At 35.1% G+C, this 21,413-nt stretch overlaps 1 protein-coding gene across 16 annotated transcripts in view; it reads left to right on the top strand.

Annotated features, from left to right (window-relative positions):
- LOC139495015 (CUGBP Elav-like family member 4) overlaps window positions 1–21,413 on the top strand; it is a 109,225-nt gene that overhangs the window by 16,813 nt on the left and 70,999 nt on the right. For all 16 annotated transcript variants that reach the window (XR_011657237.1, XM_071283145.1, XM_071283143.1 and 13 more), the window contains exon 2: window positions 19,104–19,186. Coding sequence is in view for 15 of the 16 variants with exons in the window: in XM_071283145.1 (XP_071139246.1) it covers window positions 19,104–19,186 (83 nt within the window). In the remaining variant the exon portion in view is untranslated. The remainder of the gene's footprint in view (window positions 1–19,103; window positions 19,187–21,413) is intronic.

The raw sequence follows: 21,413 nt of genomic DNA, 5'->3' as shown, positions 1-21,413 counted from the left end.
CCAACTAGACCTTATACCAGCTAGAGACAAAATAAACTACATTCAAAAGCCAACTAGACCTGGTATCAGCCACAGTCAAAATCAACTACATTCAAAAGCCAACTAGACCTTATACCAGCTAGAGACAAAATCAACTATATTCAACAGCCAACTAGACCTTATACCGCTAGAGACAAAATCAACTACATTCAAAAGCCAACTAGACCTGGTATCAGCTAGAGACAAAATCAACTACATTCAACAGTCAACTTAACCTGGTATCAGCCACAGACAAAATCAACTACATTCAACAGCCAACTAGACCTGGTATCAGCTAGAGACAAAATCAACTACATTCAAAAGTCAACTAGACCTGGTATCAGCTAGAGACAAAATCAACTACATTCAACAGCCAACTAGACCTTATACCAGGTAGAGACAAAATCAACTACATTCAACAGCCAACTAGACCTGGTATCAGCTAGAGACAAAATCAACTACATTCAAAAGTCAACTAGACCTGGTATCAGCTAGAGACAAAATCAACTACATTCAACAGCCAACTAGACCTTATACCAGGTAGAGACAAAATCAACTATATTCAAACGCCAATAAGACCTTATACAAGCTAGAGACAACAAGAAGTTCCAGACGGTCTTATTTACTAACTACAATACTCTAAAGTTATTCAGGATTTCATCAACACTTCCAACGAACTACAAAATGTATATTAACAATATCGTTAAACATACGCAACTTGCCATAATGTGCAACATGTTAAATGTGAACAGTTCTTAATATATGGAAGTAGAAGATGATGGAACCCAAAGACAGCGTAAATTTCAAAATTAAAAGTCCCTTATCAAATGGCAAAATTAAAAGTCCCTTATCAAATGGCAAAATTAAAAGCTCAAACACAACGAACGATAAAAAAAAACTGTGATATTCATGACTTGGTATATACAAACATTTCCTTATGTAGAAAATGGCGAGTGAAGCCTGGTTTAAGAGCAGACTCGGACTTCTCTTGAACTGAATTTTAATGTGCGTATTGTTATGCGTTTACTTTTCTACATTGGCTAGAGGTATAGGGGGAGGGTTGAGATCTCACAAACATGTTTAACCCCGCCGCATTTTTGCGCCTGTCCCAAGTCAGGAGCCTCTGGCCTTTGTTAGTCTTGTATTATTTTAATTTTAGTTTCTTGTGTACATTTGGAAATTAGTATGGCGTTCATTATCACTGAACTAGTATATATTTGTTTAGGGGCCAGTTGAAGGACGCCTCCGGGTGCGGGAATTTCTCGCTACATTGAAGACCTGTTGGAAACCTTCTGCTGTTGTTTTTTTCTATGGTCGGGTTGTTGTCTCTTTGGCACATTCCCCATTTCCATTCTCAATTTTATTGCTTAACATTTCCTTGTATGACGGCCGCATAAAATCCCATTATATTGAAAACAATGTGTTAGCAACATATACATAATAAGTAAAAACGTCAAAAATTAGAGTACAGCAGTCAACTTTGTTTTATAATCTTTATCACTATAAAAAGAACTATTATGTCAAAAAAGAAAAAAGCAAATGGCATGTATACACTCTAAAGATAAAACCGTAAGCAAAAATAAAAGACAGAATACCAAAAAATGACAAAAGCACAATGACATGAATACCGAGCCATGTCTAATAATATTTACCATAAATGGACTAAACATTAAAGTTTAGAAATCAAGACCATCATGTATTATGTGTGACGTTGATACAGAATATTTATTAAAAAGGTCTACGATGAACTTTGTTTAAGAAAAGGGCGAAACGTTTTTTGACCTGCTTCGTCAAATTTCTGTTCAGACACGTGTGACGTTTATAAAGCCTTGGGAGCAGCTACAAGTTCTTGATTACCAAATAAGTTGGGAAATGTAGATTTCATATGCAGGTGAAGTTGGTATATTGCTGCTTATATAATGAAAGTAATTCAAACATTTCTCACGTTTTCTATTCATGTTCTTTGTACAGTTATAGTGTGAGCTTTGGACAATACAGACATCGAACTTAGTATCAAAATATGTGTCAGGTATCACTGGCTGTGTCAAATGACATTGAACTTTTGGAGAGCATGAAGCAGACATCAATTTCGTTTATAAGGAATTAAAAGAAGTGGAATTACCATAATATACATACTGTTGTATAACTGAAGATTTTAGGATGGTCTTACTTGTTGATTTCGGAAGATGGTTTGATCTGTTACAACGCTGTCTGTTGATTACTAAACTTAGCGTGTTAGATCCCTATACTTAAATTAGAATTTGATACCCGCGTTCCATCCATGCATTTTCACAAAAGACATTCTTTGGCTCAGACGGTTGTCTAGAGCTCTGCATTTAGATCCCGAGATTGACTATTCGAATACCGCTGGTACAATCCATGTATTTTGACGATACTATACTTCGCAAGGCGTTTCTAAAATGTGCAAAGGGGACGACCATTTGAGAGTTTTGAAAATGAGTGACGTGGCCTGGTTAGAATTGAAAATAAATAACTTTGAACAAGACACCCAGGCTGAAAATGAACATTTTGCAGAACACAATGCATGAATCAAACGTAAACAAAATATGAAATGATCGTCCCTTTACTAAACTCTTCAGCTGTCAAAAGTATTTACAACATTTGTATCCTAAATCTCCGGCGCAGAGTTCATATCCGTTCCATTAATGCTTTGCAATACTGCACTTATAGGGAAAACGGTACTATTTATTCTGCCATAGGCGACAATACTAACAATTCCTAAATTTACCACTTTTTATAATAAAAACCTGGATAAAACAGTTATGTGTGGTGTTAGTACTTTATTATTCTATTTTAAAAATTAAAGCCAAATAGTATCATGACCAATTTCCAACGGAGCTTGTTTATGATATCCATGCCCACCGTCATTTTACAACAAATTTTTGAAATTTTGGAAGCCTTTTCGAATAATTCTCTAGAAAATATTTCAATAGGTTTTAAAATTTATATTGTAAATTTACACCCTGCAGTTATTCATAGATAATTAAAAAAATATATTGTACCCTTACATCCAATCACAGCGCTCCAATTTGACTTCCTTCACCTGCCTTGGGTACACAAAAGGCCAACCTAATGCTGGGAAAATGTAATACTACTGTTTTCCCTATATGATTGTAGTGTTACAAAGTATTGAACGGAACGGATATGTGATCTCTGTGCCGGAGATTGTTGTATTCTATGCATTACTTGAATTGATTAACGCATTACAAAATACATTATTCACAAAAAAAGTATCAGCGGTTGAAAAGGTTAAACATATCAACATTCAGTCAAGAGAAAACTGTCGGTCATTAAGACTAGTTTAAATATTAATCTCTGCAAAACTTATATTAGAATAGCGCAAAGGATACTTCATTTTTAGAGCAAATGATAATAGGTATTTTGCTAGCTAGGGCGCAGCGCAAATGATCCCACCAACGTGCATTCGTCGAAGCGTACGTTTACCGTTTTTATATCATCATTAAAGGAGCATACGATGTTTCAAAGTTTATACGATTGTTAAAAAGTTCTATGAACTTGATAGGCTTTCTCCTCTTAGTTTAAATATATTTATTTATAGTAGATTGGGAAACAAATTTTGCAACTTATATTAATCCCTTTCCACTTTGGGGATGCGAGTGCTGCCTTGTAACGGTAAAGGCTTGCTCTTTTTCGAAATCTACAAGGGTGTCTTTAACGTGCAAAGATATATGGCTCTCTCTTAACACGGGTCATCCATTTATCGTCCTCTTCTGACGTCCTATCATCGTTTCCTCAATACCATACTCGAAAATGGTGTCAAGGGAGAGCCGGAACGGGAATCGAACCAGAAACGTTTGAGTTAGTAGTCCTTTCTCCTCTTTCACAGAACGCTCCTGCCTCTATCATGCTTCCGCTTTATTGGCAATATATGCTGTTTGTGTTCCAACGTAAAATACTATCCTTACAAACTGATTTTGATTTAGTTCTGCAACACAATACAAAACGTTGTGATCTGCACAATCAGCACTTCTCACTATGGGATAATTAGTATCGATTCCTTAACGGAGACAAACACTTAGACTTACATCTTTAAAGTCGTCTTTTGATATTACGTAGACCACTCATATAAACCGTAATGGTGACAGAACTTACTAATCTGACTTTCTTCTGTAATCTAGTCTGATGATAATACGCAGACATTACTTCTAATACAATCCGTTTCGGTGATACAGCACTTCCTATTGGTAATCTTTGATACAATATACAAGAAGCAGCAATATATCGCTTTATTAAATGTGTTTTTTGCTATTGAGCATAAAACATGCAGTGTGTGAAAATATGGATATAAAAAGAAGATAGTATTTACAGCTCTCCACAAGAGACCAAATGACAAATATAATTATAAAAGAAGATGTGGCATGACTGCCAAGTAGGCAACTCTCCACAAGAGACACAGAAATCGACAACTTTAGGTCACCGAATGGCCTTCAACAATCAGCAAAGTTCATAGTTTGTTCTCGTAAAATACGATCTTTAAACACATATTTTAATTTAGTTATGCAATACAATACAAAACATCATATTGTGATCTGCACAATCAGCACATCTCATTGTGGACTAATTAGTATCGATTCCTTGAATAGAATAACCCTCTCAGTCTGATATCAAGGGAAAACGGTAGTATTACATTTTCCCAGCATTAGGTTGTCAAATTAGGAGCGCTGTGATTGGATGTAAGGGTACAATATATTTTTTTAATTATCTATGAATAACTGCAGTGTGTAAATTTACAATATAAATTTTAAAACCTATTGAAATATTTTTTAGAGAATTATTCGAAAAGGCTTCCAAAATTTCAAAAATTTGGTGTAAAATGACGGTGGGCATGGATAACATAAACAAGCTCCGTTGGAAATTGGTCATGATACTATTTGGCTTTAATTTTTAAAATAGAATAAAAAAAGTACTAACACCACACATAACTGTTTTATCCAGGTTTTTATTATAAAAAGTAGTAAATTTAGGAATTGTTAGTATTGTCGCCTATGGCAGAATAAATAGTACCGTTTTCCCTCAAGCAGACATGGGATTCTAAATCCATGTACAATCATCTGGTGCATTTAAATACTTAAGACATTTTAGGTACGGCTGTCATTGTCATCAAGTTGGACAGTTTCTAAAGTGTAGGAAAATAAATTTCGTTATACATGTATGTACTTAGTATTAAATACAAGCAAATGTGTAATAGATACCAGTACTAAATTAAGTATATACGCCAGACGCGCGTTTCGTCTACAAAAGACTCATCAGTGACGCTCGAATAAAAAAAAACGTTAAAAGGCCAAATAAAGTACGAAGTTGAAGAGCATTGAAGGCCAAAATTCCTAAAAGTTTTGCCAAATACAGCTAAGGTAATCTATGCTTGAGGTAGAAAAGCCTTAGTATTTCAAAAAAATCAAAAATTTGTAAACAGTAAATTTATTAATATAACCATACAAATGAAAATTCATGTCAGCACAAAAAAATGCTGACTACTGGGCTTGTGATACCCTCGGGAAATAAATCTCCACCAGCAGTGGCATCGACCCAGTGGTTGTAAATAAACTCATCATAGATTCCAGGACTACATGTAGTACATGTATATACGCCAGACGCGCGTTTACAAGTAAATGTGCAATACAGTCAATAGTAAATATACTAATCGTTTAGCATCGGCCACTCGTGATGACATCAATATCAGTTACGGTTAAGAAACACCAAAAACAGACGAACATTTATGGCTGTTTAAACTCTCAACTTAAATTTATTAAAACATTATGTTATCATGTGACTACTATTAGTCCAAGATAAAACTAATGACTTGAAGGCCTGATAAAAGCTACATTGAAACCTATACATATCGCATCCTTTTTAGGGAGCTACCATTTGATTTTTATGGGGGGGCTAGGATGAAATTTGAAAAAAAATAGGCAGGACAGGAGTGTTGAGTAAAAAAAAAGGCAGGATGAGACACTTGCAAAAAAAAAAGTCAGGACTACAATTTAGGTAATAAACAGTCAGGATAAACTAAAAAAAAAAAATGCAGGATCGAAAAGAGGGAAAAATAAAAAGGCAGGACAGAGATTACAGCTAAAAAAAAATGCAGGACAAAATTTTTCATCCTAGCCCCCCTCCCTCCCCCCCCCCCCCCCATAAAAATCAAATGGTAGCTCCCTTATCTAACAATTGTTTTCAAAACTCTGTTTGGAATACCTGGATGTATCACGTTAAGCTAATAATGGCATGAAGATATAAAAAATGATTGGTAAAACTTAATGAAGCTAATGCGAGGCAGTACTTACAATTTCCGTCCAAGACAAAATGACGGCTAATATTTATTTACGTTAATTTATAGTATAGATCAAAATTCATCTTTCAATACGTATTTGAATGCTCCAAAATCCATCAAATGTACATGTATGCCGTGCATGCATAATGTCGATTTTACCCGACACATCTCAATGTAAACTATGCCTAAATTTTATATTGGCGAGCATTTGAAGACAAACGGCTTTGCACCTTAGTCAATCAGTAGGACACCGGGAGCGCCTGAGTAAGGATTTCGGTGCTCAGTGATACGGTTCACTAGACGACGTTGTCAACACGTAGTGGCGGCCATTAATTGACGTTGGATTTGGCATTCCAAGCTGAAAAGTTGCATTTATGACATTCTTGGATGCTAAAACTAAAAAAGGAGTGTGGAGATGATGTGTCGACAGATTTATCTACACAATTACATAAGAATGATAAACTATTTATTGAACTGTCTATACTACAGCATCAGGGTTATAACACAGTATCGATTTTGAAGAAATAGAAATAGAAATGATCTAGCCAAAGAAAGACAACTCTAGTAAATTGACACGATACTACCGTTGAAATTCATGCATTATTTCGTATTTGTTATATTGTTGTACTATCATGTATCATGTGAGGTCTTTAGTGAAATAAAATGTTTCAATATTTCAACAAATTTTTATTGTATATATCATAATTGAGTCTAGTAATTAAGGCTAATAATTTTGATAAAAAAGATATATACTAGATTGTTATATTTTAAATTTATTCACTGTTAGAATCATCCTGAATATGCATGAAATATTTGCCACTGAACGACTAGAGAACATCAACCTATTGAGTTATCCATCCACTGTTTAAATGTTTGGAACAAAATTATCCAAACGCAAGTATCGTCCATTTCATCCTTACGATTGTATACAATATAATCATGACTTTTTGTAACTACAAGAATCATTGAGATGTGTTTTAGATTTTATGTTGCTGTATCGTTTACCTTCATGTCATACATAAGTTTTTGATCATCTTTGGGTTAGTTTAAAGTTGGACTGGAGATCCTTGAAAAAAACATATGGTCAATATTTGAACAAATACAATAGAAATTGAGTTGCTATGTCATATTTATGAAAGTTATTATGAACAAATTACGTCATGCCAACAGTGCTTCTGCATTCATATATAATGCGCGCATTTTTTAATCTGTTTTACCGCATACTTGTAAAACAAGAAAAGGAACACAGTTGCTCAATTCGTCATTTCAGAATCTAATGCATTATGGGTAATATTTTCAAAAGTGTACACCAAAACGTCCTGATAGGTTAAAAATGCCATAAACAATGGAAATTTAACCAATGACGTGACGTTATTTTCATTTTGGGGTTCGAACAATGAAATCACCCATGATCCTGAAACGGCCAATTCTATAAATTTGCGTCTTCTCTTTTCTTCGCGGCATTTCTTGTGGCCATTTCTTTACTCGTTAAGTGCACTTGCAAATAACTGTTACGATAGAAAAAAGCGGTCTGAAACATTTAAATTTCTTGAACCTTCAAATTCTGAACGATGTTTTATCAATAGTGTTTTAGGTTATGCATTAATTTTTTTACCGTATATGATATTTGTCATTATTAGTTTTCAATTATGGCTGATAGATTAATTATCTTCACTGAGAGAATAACGGAACCGAGAAGGCAGCTGAGTACACCTAACTTTATACAGTCTGCGTTTGACAGGTTATTAATTTACTTGTTAGATCAACTGGTACTGCTTCATCTAATTTACTAGTAACACAAATATAAAATATTTCAACAGTGTTTTGTAAACACATGCATATATTTCCTAAGTATTTTCGGATGTTCCACATCTTCATTACCAATCAATTGTCCGTCAATTATTTGGGGAGTAGAGTTACGGGTTTCCAGGGGACCTTGGTGTCTGTTATGTTGTTTTGTCAAAAAAGAAGAGGCCACACAAAGTCCTTACGACTTTAAGCAATAGAACAACTCTATACTACTACTTAGGAGATAACTGTATTGTATTTTAAGCTCCGACGGCATCAATTGGGGATTTGATGGTCGCAAATTAAGTTTACTGGCGACGCGTTAACAATATTGTTATCTCCATTCTAACGAAACTGACAGAAAACAAAGTTAAAACATGTATTTAAAATCTGTCATATGCCGTCTGCGCTTGCGCGTACGTCCCATAGCATCAATTGTCAATTGATGCCATGTAAGAAAGTGACGTTATCCAATCAAAATGAACGTTACAAACGTTGTTGCATTAGAATAATTAATAGAGACCTTCAACTTGTAGCAAAAGTACTAAATGCACTGAAATCTCATAACAACCCCTAGCACGGCTTAGATGTAAATTTGGTTGGAGAGGTGTCTCATTGGTAATTATACCAAATCTTTTTTTATTTATATTTATCTATCCACATTGAACACCGTAGTGCATGTGAACGATAGGCATTTTATCTATTTCATATGTTTTCATTTCCGCCTCGTTCTCAATTTCATGCAGATATTTATCATTTTTTGTCATTCTTTAATCTTTATTTAGACTATCAGAAAGTATTTGTTTATTTTTTGAAACAGGATAAAAAATGTCTTTTACAACAGTTGCATCTTCTGATATCTCCGAGACAGCTGTAAACAGCATCAAAAGGTTTAACTTATTGTTCAGTGTAATATTTCATGAATGCAGTTCTCGTGCGCGTGCCTTCAAGAATTTTATCTATGATTGCTTTTTAATTCAATTCGCATTCTCTGTTTCTAAAATTATTTATAGTGCATCTCGTAACACACATTTAACTAGATTATTACTTCTGAGCTTCTGAGGCAGAAATTATCAATGTTGAATCTTCTTAATTTTATGTGGGAATTCTCAATAAAAATTAACTGTCATGTCTTTGAAACATCCATACAGAGGTCGTTATTCATATCAATAAAGTTAATAAGTAATTTAGTTAAAACAAATTTAAATAATAAAATTTCTTAAGGCGGAGAAGCTATAAAAATGAAGTACCACTGTCAGTCTCTTAAATATCAGCGATATATTTGATAATTTATTACTTTTCTTTCCTTCTCTGCTTGTATCATTTTTAAGAGAATACCACAATCGAAAACGAGGCATTGACTGTTGAAGAGGGACTTCAGAGGCAGATTTAGAGGGTCCCAGGGGGCCCGGGCCCCCCTTTTTGGTAAAATATTTGGTTGCTTATATAGGGAATCATTGAAGCGTGACTGGAGCGGGCCCCCTCTTAGGTCAGTCAGTGGGCCCCCACTTATGAAAATTTCTGGATCCGCCACTGGACTTCCTAAAGTGCAAATTGTAAATAAAGGAACCAGTACTATTCTATTTTTTGTTAGACTTGAAATCGTAGCTACATGTATAAAGGTTCCATAACTTCTTTTATTCAGATTGTAATTGCCTTTAAGATCCATAACAAAAACCACGGACTGTGCCTTTTTTTGATAACTTTTTAAAACTTTTTAAAAAGAAAAAATTCCCATTTTTTACTTTTATCACTGTAGATGTAAAATGTTGACCAAACGGTTTTCCATGGGGTTATCCAAACGATATCCGATCCAGTCGTTATTTGGATACCAAAATGTAAGGGGAATAACACGTAAGTAAACACTAGCTAGAACTTTTTCTTCGTAGTCCACCTATTACAAATCAGCAGTTGACATATGCCAAACTGCAGTGGACCTATGCTAAATCAGTAGTGGACCTATTACAAATTAGCAGTGAACCTATAACAAATAAGCAGTGGACCTATCATAAATCAGTAGTGGACCTATTACAAAAAAAAAGTGAACCTATTACAAATCAGTAGTGGACCTATTGCAAATCAGTAGTGGACCTATTACAAATTAGCAGTGAACCTATGCGAAACTGCAGTGGACCTATCATAAATCAGTAGTAGACCTATTACAAATTATCAGTGAACCTATTACAAATTAGCAGTGGACCTATTACAACCCAGTAGTGGACCTATTACAACCCAGTAGTGGACCTATTACAACCAAGTAGTGAACCTATTACAAACCAGCAGTGGACCTATTACAAATTCGCAGTGAACCTATTACAAATAAGCAGTGAACCTATTACAAATTAGCAGTGAACCTATGCCAAACTACAGTGGACCTTTTATAAATCAGTAGTGAGCCTATGACAAATTAGCAGTGAACCTATGCCAAACTGCAGTGGACCTATTACCTATTACAAATTAGCAGTGGATCTTTTACAAATAAGCAGTTAACCTATTACAAATCAGCAGTGGACCTATTACAACCCAGTTGTGGACCTATTACAAATCAGTAGTGGACCTTTTGCAAATCAGTAGCGGACCAATTACAAATTAGCAGTGAACCTATTACAAATTAGCAGTGAACTAAGCCTAACTGCAGTGGACCTATCATAAATAAGTAGTGAACCTATGACAAATTAGCAGTGAACCTATTACAACCCAGTAGTAGACCTATCACCTATTACAAATCAGTAGTGGACCTATTGCAAATCAGTAGTGGACCTATTACAAATTAGCAGTGAACCTATTACAAATTAGCAGTGAACCTATTACAAATTAGCAGTGAACCTATGCCAAACTGCAGTGAACCTATTACCTATTACAAATCAGTATTGGACCTATTGCAAATCAGTAGTGGACCTATTACAAATAAGCAGTGAACCTATTACAAATTAGCAGTGAACCTATTACAAATTAGCAGTGAACCTATGCCAAACTGCAGTGGACCTATCATAAATCACTTGTGAACCTATGACAAATTAGCAGTGAACCTATTACAAATTAGCAGTGAACCTATGCCAAACTGCAGTGGACCTATCATAAATCAGTAGTAGACCTATTACAAATTAACAGTGAACCTATTACAAATTAGCAGTGAACCTATGCCAAACTACAGTGGACTTATCATAAATTAGTAATGAACCTATGACAAATTAGCAGTGAACCTTTTACAAATCAGCAGTGGGCCTATCATAAATCAGTATTTGACATATTACAAATCAGAGTTTGATCTATTACAAATCCGTAATGGAACTATTGCAAGACAACATAGGTTTTTTTTAATTACTCTTTTCCTTCCTGACGACCCACTTACTCATTTAATTCATTTATTGGTTTTCCATTTATTATCGTATCTACTTTGTCTTGTATTAATGCGGCTGTTGAATTTTAATATACTGCCAGTTGGTTGATGTAAGTGCAGTGATATGCACGCATTTAATGAGTTTAAAATGCTAAATTTAAATACTTACAATTCTGTCTCAAAGTATACAGTATAAAATACAAAATTGTAGTCTCATTTATATTTAATTATAAAAAAAAAAATACATTACAAACAATTTGTGGAGAAAGGTTGTTGCAAATGAGATAATTCATTCCGATCAGTTAAAGTAGAATACTTATTTAAAAATAAAAATAGGGAGGATGTGGTATTATTTCCAATGAGACTACTCTCTACAAGAGACCAAATGAAACAGATGTAAACAACTATAGCATTCGTCTCAACTCGGCCGATTCCGTACCCTCATCTAGTAGCGGATTCTACCGAGGATTGCCGAATGCAACTATAGGTCACCGTTTGGTCTTCAACAATGAGCAAAACTATACCGCATACTGAGCTATAAAAGGTCCCAAAATGACAAATGTAAAACAATAGACCACTTTCGAGTTCATCCGTCACCGGAAAAAACTCGTTAATTATACGCGCCTTTATCACCGTCATTTGTGCGTTTAGGGGCGTCGTCACTTCCATTCCAATGTTGAGCGAGTGGTTGGAAAACTATAATTCTATATTGTACGAATTATTCGGCAAATTGAATTCTCAAAATTGACAACCAGCACTGCTGTCATTAGGGAATTGGCAATAAGTACCTACAGAACAACCATTATTTCTAGTTTATCCTTTACAGTGACGATCACTAAGACGCTTGATGAACGTAAATAGTGCAGGGATACAGGCGAGCCCCTCGATCTGGTAAATGACGTCATAAAGGCGTGTATAATTGACGAGTTTTTTCCGGTGACGGATGAACTCGAAAGTGGTCTATTCAAACAAGGAAACTATATATAACGTCCTGATATACAAAACTAAAGAACGAATTACAATTATGATGTACAGTCAGCAACAATCTACAACCACTGAATTCCAAGCTCTTGACTTGGGACAGACACAAACAGAATGTGGCGGTGTTATACTAGTTTTAAATGTGTATGAATTATAATACCCTTATGATTTATTTCATGAATTATAAGGATTGTCATTGAATATCGCAAAATAAATCAAAGACATGACCAGGGCATAAAAGGTTTTGTTTATTGTCCACTAGAATATTTGGGGTTGCCTTGCTGTTTCTAGATTTAACCATAAACTTGTCTGGAAAGATGGCTCTGTAAGTTTTAGCTGATAGAGATGGACAAAGCTGTTTTTATATCTAACGCGCAAAATGACGAATTATAAAACAATTACACAAATTGAATAATTGTCATAACTGCGTGGACAATACCATTTCTATATTTACATCCTCTTTATGTGATCAAATTTCCTTTTTAACATTTTGCATCCCAGAATATTATTTTGCATGGTGCAGTTTTCATGTGACCTACATTCTGTGACCTACATTCCTGGTTTTTATATAAACAAACTGAAGCCAGTCAATACCGTCAATCAAATAAACCGAATGTTTGTTTTGACGTTTCAACAGAAAGATTTTCGCCTTTCAGTATCTTTACTCTTCCAAACAAATATCTGCAGAACTGGAAAATCTATTACACTTGAAAACTAATCAAAGAATGCAACTGTTGTTGACGTGTAAACATTCCGGTTTCCATTTTATTATCCATTGAGTTACGATAAATCCAGTTCAGGTTTGAAATGTTTAATTCTAAAAATCCATAAAAACAAAATTTAAAAGCGCTGGAAGTTATAACAGAATTCTCTGCTCTATGCATCCCTTACATTTGCAGTAAACAAAAAGCCAACTATTGTCGTATCTTATGAAATGTTTCAGATTTAGGAGGCTCGACATTGGGTGATATTGGTGTTTGGGGTGAAAATGTGACTCTTGAATTACACCCCTTCCTATATATATTCTAGTGAAGCTCGATTAATATATAGTTCGGTGTAGCTTAACTTTTTAAATAAATTAAATTGTATATATATACAGACTGAAAATTCGATTATACTAAGTAACACATGTGGAGCAGGTTCTAATTACCATTCTGAAGCACCTGCAATCACTCTGCGTTTTTAATACTTTAGTAGGCTTGCTCAATCTTTAGTTTTCTATGTTGTGTTATGTATTTTGTTGTTGGTCTTTTGGTTTTTTTGGGGTTTTTTTTTTGCAATTGCGCTGTCATTTTATTTTCGAATTATGAGTTTGCTATCTTTCACCTCTCATCTTACACGTCTATCCATTTTTTTAAATAAAGAGTTGACATCCATATTAACCATTGTGAACAAATAAAGGCAACAGTAGTATACCGCTGTTCAAACTCATAAATCCATGGACAAAAAACAAAATCGGGGTAACAAACTAAAACTGAGGGAAACGCATTAAATATAAGAGGAGAACAACGACACAACACTACAATGTAACACACACAGAAACGGACCAAACATCAGACAAAATCCCACGAGAAAAACAAATATAACATCAAAACCAAATACATGAATTTGGGATAGACAAGTACCGTGACATGTCTTATCGCAATGTGAATTTACACGTTAAACATCCGGCTAAGCGAGTCCGTTCAAAGCAGGATCGATATTCATATTTCTTATGTTCTCTTCTGAATATATACGCAATTAATTTGCCACTGGACGTTAGTTTTAATGCTGAATTTATAACTAGCTATGAAGTTAAATTACAGAAACCTCTCATCTACGTACACAAACAATTAAATATTTGCTTTATTCAAAATAAAAACTTTTCTCATAAACAACACATCGTTTATTATATTATAAGTATAATATTGCATTGGAACCAATAGGATATGATATTTTACAAAATTTATTTGTTTTAACCTTTGACATGGTCTATTATCTTTGTGCAATATCTTCACAATTTAAAATAAATAGCTGCACCGCTGTTTAATCAATCATACTTCATCACTAATTAAAGGATGTAACTGTTACCGACGGCTGCACATTCCTATCTTCATTAAAGAGAGCATATTCATTATGTTTAAAAGAGATACTTTAACGGTCGTTACGAGATTTGTATACCTTTTGACAGGTAAAACATTCATAAGATTCTTTAAAAAATGCAAAGTTACTTTGGTAAAAATAAAAAGTTCCACTGATAAAAGAGGGCGAAATATGACAAAGGGACATTTCAAACTAAAAAAAGCATAAAAAACCTGTCAACGCCATGACCATGAATTACTGTTCCTAAACAAAAACATTTTAAATAGAACAATTTGTGAATCCATAATCTACTCCGATTTCTGGAGGTGGTCCTATATAGGACGGAATTACTACAAGACAAGACATGGCTTATAACGAAAAAGACAAAAAGACAAGCAATAGTACACAAAACACAACTTAGTAAACTAAAAACTGAGCAGTACGACCCCCACCAAATATTGTGATGATCTCATGTGATCTCATGTGATCTCACGTGATCCAGAAGGTTAGCAGACTCTGCTCGACATGTAGCAGCCGTTGTGCTACTCGAGTTAGTACACATACAGTATTAAACCTAATTCGGGAAAAGGGGAATAAAATTCACCTTTAGATGAGTTTCTAGTTTTCAGAATCACCACCATTGTTCTGATGTGTTAACACCATATTATTTTCAACTAAATTATAATTTCCAATTACATTCCATGTGGTTTGTAACACAAAAAAGACTACTGCTGGGTTTGCATGTCATGGCATATCTTACAGGTGCGGATCAAGGATTTTGAAAAGGGGGGGGTAATAAATTTTGCCAAGCGGAGCGAGGCTAAAAAAAAATTGGGACCTTTTTTTTGGCTAAAAAACATAAAGTAAGTGTAAAATGCATTTGAGTTAAAGTGTAGGGGCTGAACATTTTTGGCGCAGTATTCTCTACATTGATTGTCTATTATAAAATGATTGAATGGATCCAAAGCTATGTTTAATATATTTGAAGTGGAATTTGTCAGTAAAAATGGACATGGGATATCCGTTTGTTGTATGGTTAGTTAGCTTTACATATTTCTTGTTGTGAACAAGATATACGGCTATTCAATGAAATTTACAATACGATCGACACGAAGAAAAACAAACAAGAAATTTTTATCCATTGAAATGTTTGGTTGAAATGTTTCACCCAACAATGGAAGCGAGGGGTGTCATCCTTAGCTTTCTTATTGTTTCAGGTAAAACTGGACTCTGTTTGAGCCTCCCTTTGATATAAAACGTATATTAGGTATAAAATTGTATATACTTACTGGAAGACTAATGTTTGAGTATTCATCCTGTATTTCTATATGACAAGTGGACCTTTTTATTACACTAAGAAATATATGTGGTGCAGGACCTGCTTACCCTTCATGGGGCACATGAGATAACCCCCCGAATTTTGGTGGGGTTCGTGTTGCTTATTCGTTAGTTTTCTACGTTATATTTGTTTACTGTTGTTTGTCTATTTGTCTTCTATTTAACTATTGCGCTGTCTTCTTTAAACATGTGTTACTGTAACTTGAATTTCAAAATGACTGAGTGCCGGGTTTTTTTTTCGACGTACTTGTCAACTCCGCCGTAGCGAATTACATAACTTTGACATAATCAATAATATATTACAGTGAATACGACCGAAAAATGTCTTTATGAGTGAAGAATTGTCGCATTAAAATGAAAAACAGGGCAATTTTGCCGAAGTCTAGGCTGATTATTAATCATTTTACCAACAACAAAAAAAGTGCCAGCAAATAGGGGGCGTACGCCCTTTACGCCCCCTCTGGATCCGCCACTGTCTAAGTCAATATACAATCTCACATTATCAAGCTGCGAACGTAACATTAAATGCGAGATTCGTTATATAAGCTCGGCTTTACTCATTGTTGTAGGCCGTACGGTGACCTATAGATAAGCTCGGCTTTACTCATTGTTGTAGGCCGTACGGTGACCTATAGATAAGCTCGGCTTTACTCCTTGTTGTAGGCCGTACGGTGACCTAAAGATAAGCTCGGCTTTACTCCTTGTTGTAGGCCGTACGGTGACCTATAGATAAGCTCGGCTTTACTCCTTGTTGTAGGCCGTACGGTGACCTATAGATAAGCTCGGCTTTACTCCTTGTTGTAGGCCGTACGGTGACCTATAGATAAGCTCGGCTTTACTCCTTGTTGTAGGCCAAATGGTGACCTATAGATAAGCTCGGCTTTACTCCTTGTTGTAGGCCGTACGGTGACCTATAGATAAGCTCGGCTTTACTCATTGTTATAGGCCGTACGGTGACCTATAGATAAGCTCGGCTTTACTCATTGTTATAGGCCGTACGGTGACCTATAGATAAGCTCGGCTTTACTCATTGTTGGAGGCCGTACGGTGACCTATAGATAAGCTCGGCTTTACTCCTTGTTGTAGTCCGTACGGTGACCTATAGATAAGCTCGGCTTTACTCATTGTTGTAGTCCGTACGGTGACCTATAGATAAGCTCGGCTTTACTCATTGCTGTAGGCCGTACGGTGACCTATAGATAAGCTCAGCTTAACTCATTGTTGTAGGCCGTACGGTGACCTATAGATAAGCTCGGCTTTACTCATTGTTGTAGGCCGTACGGTGACCTATAGATAAGCTCGGCTTTACTCATTGTTGTAGGCCGTACGGTGACCTATAGATAAGCTCGGCTTTACTTATTGTTGTAGGCCGTACGGTGATCTATAGATAAGCTCGGTTTTACTCATTGTTGTAGACCGTACGGTGACCTATAGAAAAGCTCGGCTTTACTCATTATTGTAGGCCGTACGGTGACCTAAAGATAAGCTCGGCTTTACTCATTGTTGTAGACCGTACGGTGACCTATAGAAAAGCTCGGCTTTACTCATTGTTGTAGGCCGTACGGTGACCTATAGATAAGCTCGGCTTTACTCATTGTTGTAGGCCGTACGGTGACCTATAGAAAAGCTCGGCTTTACTCATTGTTGTAGGCCGTACGGTGACCTATAGATAAGCTCTGCTTTACTCATTGTTGTAGGCCGTACGGTGACCTATAGATAAGCTAATGATAACTGCTGTGTCATTTTGGTCTCTTGTGGAGAATTGTCCACATATCTTCTTTTCATATGAAAAAATATTGACGGACGCTTTTTTAGGACAGACACACGAATGGACGGACGCAATCACGAACACAGTCTAGCGAAACCTAATTTTGCGTTTATAGAAGCAGGCAAAAAAGGTATTACAATACAATGATTTGAAGGTTTTGCTTCACATGTTCTATCATCAACAATTAACAGTTAGTATAAACATAATTTTCTTTATTTACGTTTTCTGGAGCATCCGGGATAAACAATATAGCCGTTTCCGGTAATTACATTTCAAGACACCCGTTAATTAACGCGAGATCAAACAATTTTTGTGGTACTTCAGTCAAGGAAGGCACATGTTATGAATTAGCACTTATATCCATGTTCTTACAAAAAACGGAAATTAATGTCTCACTTGTGCAATTGAAATTGTGAATGAATATTCATAAATAGTACGCGCACTCGTCTAACATGCTTTTCTGAGTACGTTACATAACGATGGAAGTTTATTATTTATTCAGTCGAGAGGTTTTAAGGAGCCGAACTCTTCTGAAACAAGAAAAAGCCATCGTGTTATGATATACATAAACATTTCTTATTACGAGATGCAAACACTCAAATACATATTTTTTTATTCTTTTCTCACCCATGTGCAGCTGAATTAACGGACTAGTTTACATTTTTGCACCGATATATGAATAACTGAATTATAAGAAAAAAAGAGTCACAAAAAATGAATTAACTTAACGTTGAACTTTTTCATCCTTTACAATCAGCCTTTTTCAATCAATTATTTTCCTAGTGGCTATTTATCCGGCTAGCCAGAGGAATAATGCTAAGACCATTTGGCATGTCAATTTTCCTTAACGTTTACATGTTTGGTGTTTATAAAAATGGCTCCTTAAAATGTTATTGAAGGATTATTAGAGATGTAACAGCGTAATGATCCGCGATACTTTCTCAAAATTTACCTTTGCCAAACAAAGATCTGCATGCATGCCATCGATCTATGCAATATCCATGATTCATTTGTAAAATAAGGGGAAAAGAGTCTGAAAATATATTATTAATAAGAAGGTGCTTGAGCGTAGTCAATGCTTGTTCAGCGGTTCGGACGGTAATTATATGACAGAATGTGACTGTGAACCGAAATTGAGAAACAAACTAAAGAATGCAGAATGCGGACATAAATAAAAAAAAAGAAAAAAAAAGAATCAGGAACCAGAATTTAACTGCGACTTATTTGCTCGTAGCTTGAAATACAAGCGGCGCTCGAAAAGATCAATCAATGTTCATTCCGTGAATGTTCCTCGAAAAAAGCGAGATAAGATATTACGCCATATCCGGTCATTTTTGTCTATTGTGCCATATTTACTGATGAACAATCGCATGGACGCTATCGTTTCTGCTTGGTCTGTACCAAGTGCATGGGAATATATTGTTCTCCATCTGTCCCATAGTTATATTGAGTGTCTTCCCATTTCTCATCGAATCAGTTATCATTTTCTGTTCTTACAGGTTGTGCCTTCCTAACTTATTGCAACAAAGACAGCGCTATAAACGCACAACACGAGTTACACGAACTGAAAACATTACCTGGGGTAAGTCCTTATATATGTATATTTTAACTTGTTACAGATACAGTGTTGTCAATGCACACCACGGTTAGACCCGAGGTAAGTAACACACAGCATGGGTAGCATGCACACATTTGCTATGCAACACACATCACGTTTACACCTTGAGTCACGTACACCACGAGTTGCACCTGGGTTTAGTAGGGCAAACCACCCGGGGAAAGGAATGCACACCACATGTTACACCTATGGTAAGTAAAGCTCAATGTCCAGCAGAGGCAATGTTCTAGCCAAATAAAAGACAACGGGATCCATGCAGTTTGCAAATATGACATTCAAATGATGTTAGTAAAAGGTTTTAATTTGACAGCGTTTCTGAATCCAATGGGATATTATTCACTGTATTTGAATGCAATTCTGGTACTTGTTCCAGCACTCTTTACAATATAAAAGAAAATATCAAAAATATTGCTGAAAAATCTGGAATTGTCTCTCTCTGTTATTATTTTGTCGATCGATAAAGGCGCCAAGGACGCTAAAACTGCGCAATTTAATTAACGATAGCGGAAATTATACAGGTCCATTGATAGATAAATATTACGAATTACAGAAAATTGAAGTCATATTTGCAGTATTTGACATGAGTTCTGGAATTACTTGACCTACATAGTAAATGCTTAACCTTTATTATGTAATCACCTTCCAAATGCATGTTCACTGTAATTAAGACAACTCAGAAGAAATGTTAAGTATCTAACAAACAAACCTATCAATAACTTTTTAATGTAGAATTTTGTCTGTTTTATTGCATCTTTCTTTTGAAATTATATGTCTGTTCTAGAATGCACAAAAAGCAGTTAAAAAACTTGCCACTTATTCTAATATTACTACTCGCCGGAAGTGACGTACTGTGCGGAAATTTTATGTCTGTTCTAGAATGCACAAAAAGCAGTTTTTGCACTTTCATTGCTTCTTTAAAGCAAGGAATTGTATATTTAAAAGGAATGGAAACGCGGCTCGAGATCAATCGGGATACCAACAGCGCACCCGCAGAGCTATAAACCATGTCTGGCTCAGGCGGAAGTATGATGAATAATATAAAAAATCATGACGGAGTTCCATTTCCTGTCATATAAATCGGTCTTTTAATTCACGGGGTCATCTTGCTTGAGACGATATAAATGAGAGAGAAACCCGAAATCAAGAATAAACTTTTATTCCTAGCAAAAAGTAAGGCCTTAGGTATCATTTTAATGCCTCATCAAACATACGTTTGTAATATTGTATTGAGTAAATTCTCATTAGAATAGACCTCGGTCTTGAAAATTGAGGGAGTTTCATCCGGATAACTAAACAAAAAATACTGTGTTTTGATTTTTTTCTAAAAACTTGAAAACTGCGAAGTGCAAAACAAAACAGTTGATATCATTATGAAGCTGAAACCTTATTCTATCGCTTAGGCTCTTTTTGAAGTTTCTTGTAACTTTTAAGAATTTTCTACGATTTTTCGAAATTTCAGTTTTGAGTTTCAATATTCTGTCAAAATATGTCTATCAATCTGGGAGTGCACTACGATTTCTTTATTATATTGGAAAGTAGAAAGAAAAAAGTGAGAAAATGAGATATCATTTTAAAGAAGGAATATTTTTCTACAGTTTGATCTAAATTACGAATGCTAAATGTAATTGGTACAATATATATGATTTTATTTCGAAACATGTTGAAAATTTGAAGTTGTGCGTCAACAAATACATCGACACTTTGTATTTTGGTATAAGTTAAATAACTACTTGAAATAGATGTGACATTGACATATAATTTAAAAGCTTAGTTTTTTTTCTATCGCATAGTGTTGGTTTTATGAAAATGGTGATAAAAACGAATTAGCTATGATTTTTCAAAATCCCATGTTTATATTTCACATTGACGCCATTTTGTTTGAAATAACAGACAAGATATATATAGAAGACACACGATTGGGATTTATTGTGCCTTTTTATATACCATGTACGATATTATGCATTTCAAGTTTTTTTGTCAAATGCTGCTTTAGATACTAAATCGTTGTTTAGAATGCAGTTTGCCATTATAAAGCGTTGCCGCAAATTACCATACGAAACAGCAAAACTGTTCCTTCCTTTTTCTCCCAGAGCAGTAGTCTATAGGCCGCAAAAGTATTCCTTTGGTGTTAAAATAAATAAAATGCGAATGTGGGAAAGTTTTAACTGTTTCTAATTAGAAAATTTATTGC

This window comes from Mytilus edulis, chromosome 11 (genome assembly GCF_963676685.1).
Source record: "Mytilus edulis chromosome 11, xbMytEdul2.2, whole genome shotgun sequence".
Classification (NCBI taxonomy): domain Eukaryota; kingdom Metazoa; phylum Mollusca; class Bivalvia; order Mytilida; family Mytilidae; genus Mytilus; species Mytilus edulis.
Note: the sequence above shows the minus strand (reverse complement) of the source record. Positions and strands in the feature narration are given on the sequence as shown.